The sequence below is a fragment of the Lithobates pipiens genome, unplaced genomic scaffold, assembly GCF_037356315.1.
Source record: "Lithobates pipiens isolate NorthernLeopardFrog02 unplaced genomic scaffold, aLitPip1_a1.2 Scaffold_3, whole genome shotgun sequence".
Taxonomy (NCBI): Eukaryota; Metazoa; Chordata; class Amphibia; order Anura; family Ranidae; genus Lithobates; species Lithobates pipiens.
Genome location: NW_027507790.1, coordinates 172198816 through 172208868, shown reverse-complemented (window position 1 = coordinate 172208868; position 10053 = coordinate 172198816). Strand labels below are relative to the sequence as shown.

General features: G+C 43.9%; 1 protein-coding gene across 2 annotated transcripts in view; it reads right to left on the bottom strand.

Annotated features, from left to right (window-relative positions):
- The window catches only part of FCHO2 (FCH and mu domain containing endocytic adaptor 2), a 212372-nt gene that overhangs the window by 9520 nt on the left and 192799 nt on the right, over window positions 1-10053 (bottom strand). For both annotated transcript variants that reach the window (XM_077462502.1, XM_077462503.1), the window contains 3 exons: window positions 3994-4193; window positions 2064-2128; window positions 432-596 (listed from right to left, as the gene is read on the bottom strand). In XM_077462502.1, the coding sequence (XP_077318628.1) occupies window positions 432-596; window positions 2064-2128; window positions 3994-4193 (430 nt within the window). The remainder of the gene's footprint in view (window positions 1-431; window positions 597-2063; window positions 2129-3993; window positions 4194-10053) is intronic.

The following is a 10053-nucleotide window of genomic DNA, read 5'->3' as shown; positions in this document are numbered from 1 at the left end:
ATTGGTCATGGTGATGGTGGATTCTGCTGGCACTCTTCAGGAATAAGGAAGAATTTCCTCATCTTACACATTTAAAGGAGGCTCTATTTTTTTTTAGATTTGGGACACTCTTTATAGCAACTCGAGTACTTTTTTGTTTATTAAATTTCCATATTGGCACTGTATAGAAGCTTGATTATGTATATGTTGGATTAATTGATTTTACTCACTGATTTTGCGCAATTTATATTATAAAGTACAATGCCCAAGTGCAGAATTTCTGAGGTCTACACGAGCCAGTTCTATTGGAGTACATGGAGCTTAGATTTTTGGTCACGTTGACATTAAGCCCCTGCAATTTTTAAATGACAACCCCGCTGAAATTCTGGCATGACAGCTGGATAGCCGTGGGTGAGGTAGAATAAGAAGAAAAAGAAAAAAAAATACTGTACCTGTGCAAAACCTCTTTTTCACTAAAGAAAGGCGATAACCTGTGCCCACTAGTTCAATATCCACACCAGATAGGGTGCTGCCGTCACTGACAAACTGCACTGCCAGAGTGCTTGGATTGCTAGGTCCCTCTGATATATCAAATTTTGCCCTGAGTGATCCAGATCCTGAAAAAAAAAAAATGACAAAACCAAGGTCATATTTTCAGGGTCTTAAAAGGTTAGTCTCTTAACCACTTTAAGACCGGGCCTCTTTTTTTTTTAGATGTGGTGTTTACAAATTAAAAACATTTTTTTTTTTTGCTAGAAAACTACTTAGAACCCCCAAACATTATACATTTTTTTTTCTAACATCCTAGAGATTAAAATGGCGGTCGTTGCAATACTTTCTGTTACACTGTATTTGCACAGCTGTCTTACAAGCGCATTTTTTTTTTTTTAAATACACTTTTTTGAATAAAAAATAAGACAACAGTAAAGTTAGCCCAATTTTTAGCCTACAGAGGACATATAGAGCTAGAATTATTGCTCTCGCTCTACCAATCACGGCGATACCTCACATGTGGTTTGAACACCGTTTTCATACGTGGGTGCTACTCACATATGCGTTTGCTTCTGCATGCGAGCTCGGCGGGACAGGGTGCGTTTAAAATTATTATTTTTTTTCCTTATTTATTTTACCTTTTCCTTTTTATTTTTACACTGTTTAAAAAAAAAAAAAAAATCTGTCACTTTCATACCTATTACAAGGAATGTAAACATCCCTTGTAATAGAAAATAAGCATGACAGGACCTCTTAAATATGAGATCTGGGGTCAAAAAGACCTCAGATCTTATACTTACACTAAAATCCATGTCAGCCAAGGGGACAGACGCGATCACCCCCACCGCTGCCGACGGCTCTGGTAACCGGCTCACCATTGAAGCAGCATAGCATATAGACCAAACAACATGGATATTATCCTGGCATTGTAATTGGAGGAGGCAAACATGCACACATATATTATCTGTGGCTCTAAATGAATAAAATGAGTACTCCAGTTTGTGAGCTCTGTTGATACAGCTGCTGGTTGGTTCTACTGCCCCCAAGGGAGGAGAGAACGTTACATTTGTCACAGGCTGATGCTGGCATGACCCAGCTAGCTATTCTGTTTAATCAGACTGTTCTTGTTATAATTTTTCAGGTATTATTTCTAGTGAGTGTGAGATTCACCGATTCACTTGGTGGTTGGCAGATAATATACACTAAAAGGTTGTGGTTCACGATTGGTTGAGGCAGCAGATATCACGAGATTGACTTGTTTTTTGCTCACTGGGAAGAACTTTGATATAAAGAATACATTATTTGCAACACTTTTTTGCTGATTATATTGTCATTTTTACACTCATCTACACAACTGTTTTTGTCTTTTGATGCTTGTTGATTTTGTTGGATATGATCACTTTTTAGGCGCTGAAAAACCTGTTAATCTAAAATGTTAACATTTTGTGGTGTGTATATCAAACTTTTTTGCTGGCAGCCAATATATTCACTTACTAGCTCTGACTTTACTTTTTTTTTTTCTCTAGATTTTGTTTTTTAATGCATGAACAAGGCAGATTCACTTTGAACACCATGCATATTTCTGTACTTGCCTCCATTTTCAGATTTTTCTGAAATTGCAGATATTTTCCACAGGGCTTTCATCTGTTCAGAATTCCTGGAAGAAAAATAAATATGAGATATTTCTTATTAAAAATAATACATAGGCTTTATTTTGTTTTGAAAGAAAGAGAACCATTGATCCCTATGATGTAACAGGCTATGCGATAATGTGTATAAGGGAAGATTATATAAGGGCAGAGATAATGGAGTAGAAAGAGAGAAAGTACAAGGACCCAAAAAGCTCTTACTCAGCTACATTGTTCAAATTGTAGCATGCAACGTGAACAGAACTGCAGCTTGTATGCCTTTGGGGCATAATGATTGCACTGGTTTAAATTTCACCAGACAAGTTCATTATCCTAGGGCAGGATGGAAATTGCATCAGCGTGAACCAGACCTAATACTTCAAGAGCCAGCATGTGCACAAGAGATAGATACAATTAACAAATGCTCTGCCCTACAATATATAATGATAATATAACAGTTACTGTGTAAGCAGAAAACAAACATATGTCTGTTAGCACTGTTTGGGGGCCAGTTCAAACCTTAATCGCACAGAAATGCATAATACTGCGGTACCAAGCGATCTGGTACAGGCAAACATACTGTGTGTGTGATCTGTGTTTGGGGTGTCATTAAGAATATATTGATACCCGCAGCAGATCACACAGGCATTTTGGGAAATGCGCACAGAATACACCTTTCCCACACTGTGTTCTAGTATGAACTGGCCCCGATTATCGCTTCTTTAATGGTTGCTTCTTATGTCATTTAGGAGCAGCCAGCTTAGTTGTGTTTTAAACACAGCTAAACACACGTAAATGTACCTAACAGCAACACATCTAAAGGCAGTAAAAAGTGATAGGTGAGACAAGGTGCATGAGGCCCCAACATTTAAGTGCAGACATCTTGCATTCCAGGCATCCTGGGCACATACTGTCATAAAAGTTAGTACCGCTCATTTCACCATCCAGCTGTAGCAGCTTTCAGCCCTCTCATTGAGTTTAAAAGGCTGCCCAGAGTCAGTCTGGACAGTGCACGTGTACCTTTCATCGTTGTCTAAACGCCAAAGCCTCATGTACTGAGCTCAACACCCATTGTGCATGGGACCCAGTTGTTTACATTTCCCAGATAATTTCTCATGGGTTTAGAAAAGCTAAATGCAGGAGTGGCAGTGTGAACAAGGCCTAAGATGTTGGAAGAGAACTGAAGCCTGACAAAGCGGTTGTAAACCCTGCTTGGTCATTTTTACCTACAGGAAAGCCTATAATAAGGATTACTTGTAGGTAAAATGAATAGCTCCTAAACGTGCACCGTTTAGGAGATATTTATCCTGCATGCAGCCAGTGACATCACTGGCGCATGCACTCTGAAGGTCCGACATACCTTGCTGGAACTTCAGAGCTTTGTGCGGGAACCAAAGGCTCCCGCACGAATGCGCGGGAGTGACGTCATTGCAGATCCAACCAATCACACAGCCGGCGCGTGCAGACACGGAAGAAAGGTGGGGGAACATGTCAGCCATCTCAGAGATGACAATACATCACTGGATGGCTTTGTTCGAGGGTATCTCATAATGTGCTAGTTTGCGATGCATACTAGCACATTATGCCATTGCCTTGCGGTTTGTTTTTTGCAATATCCACGGTTTACAACCACTTCAAGAATCTTTGTAAAAGAATAACTTTACAGAACAAACAGGTAGAAAGGTTGTTTGTTTTAAAGGCTTTTTAAGAAGATTTACATATTTTAAAGTAAATAGTTCGGACGGAGGTGCACTTTAAGTATTCCAGATGTTGTTAAATGCAGGTATTTACTAAGCATGGTACATGATTGATGTCTAATCAAATGAACATATCTGAATTTAAGAACAGAAAAGGTCTATGAAAAAATTAGTAAACGACTATAGAACAAGCTTACCATATTGCAGCTGGTAAAGACTGCATGTTTGTGACACCGCCATCCACTGGAACCACAACCTGTATATTCGATAATGCACTGGGCACTGCCATGGACTCTGGGTTGTATTTATAATCTAGCCTGACATCTGTAGTGGTGGGGTTACACTTCCAGTAGGTGGCCAGGTTTAGAGGTGTGGACTGAATTCCATTTGATGATACCTAGAATGAGAACTCGCATTAGATTTTTTTTTAGCCCAGGACAATTTAGGTGAAAGGCTTTGTATAGAGAACTAGGTTCAATGGTGCAAGAGAAACATCATAAAACTTAACGAACTAAAAAGGCAAATAAGCATGACTGATTTCCAGTTAAAAACTGAAAGATGAAATGTATAAATACTAGAGTAAAACCTTTGTAGTGTACACAGAAGTTGTTTTGCAATTCAGCAATGCCTGAGCAAAGGTCACACATTCTTGGACTGAAAAACTACGGCTGCAGCCCTGACGTACTGGAGTCCTGGACTCGCTTGCACACGGAAATATTCTGCAGGGAGCTGGCAGGGAGCTCTTCGGCTTTTGGCCCAATCCAGAAGATACTGATAATGGTTAGGACTGTTTCAATTAAAAAAAAAGAGAAAACTATTTACGGTGTTGCTCAGCCATACACCCCAATAATCACTGGGATGCATATGGGCGGTTTCCAAGGCAGACGGAGGGCACTTAGCCAGTTTGTGATTTCTGGCTCCGGCTATGAAATCTGATTTCACAACAATGCTTAGTTGACACGCTGTGCTGAGGAACATTTTGCTCATCAGCGAACAAAACTGAAAGTACAAGTTTATCGATAGATTAAAGCGGGAGTCCGCCGGGACTCCACGTTTTTTTTTTAAAGCCAGCAGCTACAAATACTGCAGCTGCGGACTTTTAAAATAGTGCCACTTACCTGTCCAGCGCGCCCACGATGTTGGCACCCGAAGCCGATCTCTCGATCGTCTCTCGGGTGCTACCGCCAGCTTGGGTATGGGAATCAGGAAGTGGAGCCTTTCGGCTTCATTTCCCGGTTCCCTACTGCGCATGCGCGAGTCGCGCTGCGCAATAAGGATGGACCCGCTGCCTCTGGGATCTGCGTTTCCCAGCAGGCAGCGGGGGGACTTTCGGAAAGGGGCGTAATCTACGCCCCTTTCCGCAGAGAGCTATCCCGGAAGTGGGTGCAGTTACCTGTACTGTACAGGTACCTCCACCCCCCTCCCCCCTGAAAGGTGCCAATTGTGGCGCCGGAGGGGGGGAGGGTTCCGATGAGCGGAAGGTCCACTTTAGGGTGGACCTCCGCTTTAAGTAAATTATTCTACTGTGTATACATTTCTAGGGATTTAAGCTATGGATGGCCACTTTTACTCTAAAGCAGGGCTACATTATCCTGCATTACAGAGCACAGCACTATTTAACTATTAAAAAAATGATCAACGATTCTTGTGTTACTAAACCCAGGACCCTGCATTCACTATATCTGGTCTCCCACAGTACACAGAACATGGAAATGCAATTATTTTAGTAAATATAAACTGCTAAATATCTTTTCTCATTAGTAGTATATAGCAGTCTTGTGACTTCTATCAGTGTCTGGCTGAGCACTGTTTGAAGCTTGCTGGAGGAGTTTTCATTCTCCTCTGACTGTTCTATGAGGCTGCATGACCCTTGACCCTTTGTCAGGACGGTGCTGATTGGCCCTGTGCTGATCACATGCACCATCCCAAAAAAACTCTCCAGCAATACATAATAAACTGAACATGTGCAGACTGTCCCCAATGCCCTGTGCTATCAGGAGATGGACTGGGGATTATGATAGAAGGGAAGGATCAGAGAAGACAGGATCAAACAGCCTTTTTACACAATGCACAGAATTAACCCCTTAGGTCCAACAGTGAGTATAACTAGCATGTTTTACTGCATATACTGGCTGATTTTACTGTTACTGTGTGGATTTAGCAACTTAAATTTTCGGGGGGCGGTCCTACTGGCTATAACCCCTTACACTGCATCCAGCAGCTCAGTTAGGTCAGTTCATCAAAAGCAGTACAAACAGAAATAGAAGGGGTGGGCACTGTGCCCATCAATGAACTTAAGATAAAAGGATTTTACGGAGAGTACAAGAATCCTATTTTCTCTATTGTTCACTGACGGACACAAAAGTGCTTCTTGACCTTAGGAACATCCCCAAGCAGTGTCAAAGAAATGATGGGAACAGCAAACAACAATAACTACACCCCAAACAGCCAGAGCTCCTCAACGGAGGAGTTGCAACCTTAAACAGCCACCTGCAAAACGTTTGCGGCCGAAGCAAGCATCCGAAGATGCACTCACGTCATTTTAAGTAAAAGTGTGAATGGACAATGAGGCCGCCGACTTACACACCTGAGAAACAGACGCTTGATGTCGGAAAGCCCAAGAGGCACCAATTGCCCTGGTAGAATGCGCCGTGACAGGAAAGGGAGGTGCCCTGTCCCCTTATGGCATAAGCCTGAACTACAGTCCGTCTGATCCACCGAGAGATGGTGGCCGATGAGACCACCAGTCCCTTCTTTGGACCAGCCACCGATACAAACAGCGAGTCCGACCTCCGAAAAGGAGCTGTAGCAGACAGGTACACCCGCAGAGCCCGGACCCAGTCCAGGGAATGCAGATGGCCGAGGACATAAGACTGGAAGCACAATGTCCTCATTTAAATGAAAGGCCGAAACAACCTTTGGAAGAAACTAAGGCTGAGGACGTAGCACCGCCTTATCCTTGTGGAAGATCAAGTAGGGAGACTTGCAAGACAAAGCTTCCAACTCAGAAACCCTCCAGGCAGATGTAATGGCCACTAGAAATACCACCTTCTAAGAGAGTGTCAATAAGGGAATCTCCCTAATGTTTTCAAACAGCAGTTTCTGAAGCACCAAGAGCAACAGATTCAAATCCCACGGAGGTAGCGGTGGCCGAATCGAAGAGGCCACATGTCTAACCCCCTGAACAAACATACTCGCCAAGGGTCACTGAAAGAAGACAGCCAAAGCTGATATCTGCCCCTTAATGGTGCTTAATGCAAATTTCTCATTCACTCCTCGCTGCAAAAACAGCAGGATCCTGGAAAGTGAATATGTACGGACGCCACCACATGGAGATGTAGGTCTTCTACGTATGATAATAAATCTTCCAAGAAGATGATTTCCGTGCCCTCCACATAGTGGATATTACCGAATCTGACAGACCTCGGTCCCTTAGCACCTGGTTTTCAACAGCCACGCTGTTAAAGCCAATGACGGTAAAGCAGCATGAAATATTGAACCTTGTGACAGAAGGTCCTCTCGCATCGGCAATCGCCAAGGAACATCCGCCACCATTCGTACTATGTCTCCACTTTGCGAAGCAGACATTGTAGAAGTTTGAGTGGGGGGGAGGCATAAATCAGCCGATAATGCCCTGTCCGCCCAGGGAGCCTTTGACCTGGCCACAAACCTCTGTACCTTCCGATTGAGTCGAGAAGCCAGGAGATCCACATCTGGCATGCCCCACCTTAGGCAAAAGGAGCTGAAATACATCCAAATGTAGCGAACATTCCCCTTGGTCCAGCATCTGACGAATTGGTAGTCCGCTTGCCAGTTTTCTGCCCCAAGAATGTACATGGCCAACAGAGCCAGCACGCGCCGCTCTGCCCACCGCAGGATTTGAGCGACCTCCAGTGCTTCAGCCGAGCTCCTTTTCCTCCTTGCTGGTTGACATATGCCACCACCGTGGCATTGTCCGAATTGATCCTGACCGGATGCCCCTGCAGCCTCTGTGACCATGTGGATCATACTTCCTGAGTCCACTGACCCTGGGCTGACTGTACACCCCAAACCCCCCCAACCAGTCAGGCTGGCATCCGTTGTGATCACCGTCCAATGAAAAGGAAGGCACGACTTCCCGGACCCAAGGTCTGGTGACCTCCGCCACCAGAGAAGGGAATCCCTGACTAGATGGCTCACCCGAATTTGACAATCCAGGGAGGATGGATATTTGTTCCATTTCGACAATATCTCGTTTTGCAAGACTCGAGTGTGGAATTGAGCATAAGGTACCACCTCGAAAGTGACCACTATGAGACCCATGACTCGCATGCAAAAGCGCCACGACAACCACCTGTTGGACACCAACAACTTTAACGCAGCTTGAAGAGTCTGCAACTTGTCCGGAGAAAGACTCTCTCCTTTGAGGAGTCCAGAAGCAAGCCCAGGTACTCCAGGCGCTGAGTTGGCACCAACACCGACTTCTGTAGGTTCAGTACCCAACCAAACTTCCAAAGAGTTTGCATGGAGATTGCCACATCCTCCCTTTATTCTGAGGCGGAAGCTGCCCTCAGAAGGAGGTCGTCCTGGTAACCCCCCATTGCGATCCCTCGCTGCCTCAGCCAAGCCAAAATTGGGGCTGGGACCTTGGTGAAGACCCTCGGTGCTGACGCCAGGCCAAAAGGGAGAGCTACAAATTGGTAGAGCTTGTCTCCGACCGCAAATCAAAGAAACCTCTGATGCTTGATGCATATGCGTCCTTGATGTCCAGGGATGCCAGAAAATCCCGCTGATGGAGTGCAGTGACCACTAAGCGAACTGATTCCATCCTGAACCTTTGTACTTTCACAAAGCTGTTGAGGGCCTTGAGGGGTTATAGCCAGTAGGACCGGCCCCCTGGGCGGTACTGTGCAAATGTTGCTGTTTTAACACTTTCTGCCTAGTCCTCTCCTAAAGGGGTGATATAAGCCCAAGGTCAAGAAGAGCTGCTGTGTCCAACAATGAACAATAGCGAAAAACACATGGCCAAGCGGGGCTCCACTTGTCCGACAGCGTCGCTCATTAACAATGTACTGTGAATGGAAAAGCACCAAGGTTCGGCAGCCTTTGCGGCTGTTGGCTTGTAGTTTTCAATGAACTACCACAGTGCTGTGGAGAGCCATAGTAGTTCATTCTCTCTTCTTGTCAGTGTATCTGCTTGCCTGTACGGTATGTACGGGCACACAGATACACTGACAGATCTGCAGGAGACCTACACTGCATCAGCAATTTTCTGATCACTGGTGCAATGCTTCACAGGCTCCAAAAAATAAAAATATTAAATGCACATTTTACATGCCAAAAAACGTGCATTTATTAATTTCTTCTAAAAAGTGAACTCATTCTTTAAAAAACGAACACTTGAATGCTAGGTAGGAAAAACAAGGCCTGTATAGCATCACTCTGACAGAGGATAGGAGAAAGAGTGTTTTACAGTGTACTTTTTTCTTTACTAGCATTTTTTTTGTGCCAAAGCCTTCTGCATGTGTGCAGTGTGGTGCAGACTGAGTACACAAAAAATAAAAAAAACAAGCAAAGACTGCACCACTGAAATTACAGTCAAAGCAGGCACAATGAATCTTTCTCAACAAAAATTGTAATGCCATTTCTTTTGGTGAAGTGGCTACCCCAATACACATGAAATGTCCACCAGCTCAGCTATACCATTCTGACACATTGACAGATCTGGGGAAGTACCACCTCTTCAAAATTACAAACATTCTATTTTGTATTTATTCAATGTTTTCAGCCCCAAAGAGATGTTGTCCTTTGAATGACATGCAAAGGAGGTGCTTATTGCATGCCGGTTCAATAGACCAACACTTTACTCAAAGTGTCGTCCTCATGTTTACTGACGGGGAGACTCATGCAGGAAATGAGAAGAGAAACTTCTAAAACCCTATTCACAAAGTCATTTAAAACTGAAAGCACAAATTCTAAATGATTAAGGGATCAGCTTGCATAGAAAAGCATCATGACCATCAATGAAAGCTTAGGTAGTAGTGAAATACGGCCCAACAAGAATCAGAAGTGAGTAGTGGTGAAATGCGGATATAATCATAAAGATACCCCAGCTACTTCATACTGCATTGCAATGATCACAAGTATTATTGAGGTAGGCTGTCTGGTTTCCCATCCTTATTAGGAGGCATATCTTGGTGACCCAGTCCTTGAATTAAAGCGGAGGTCCACCCTAAAGTGGACCTTCTGCTCATTGGAACCCTCCCCCCCCTCCGGCG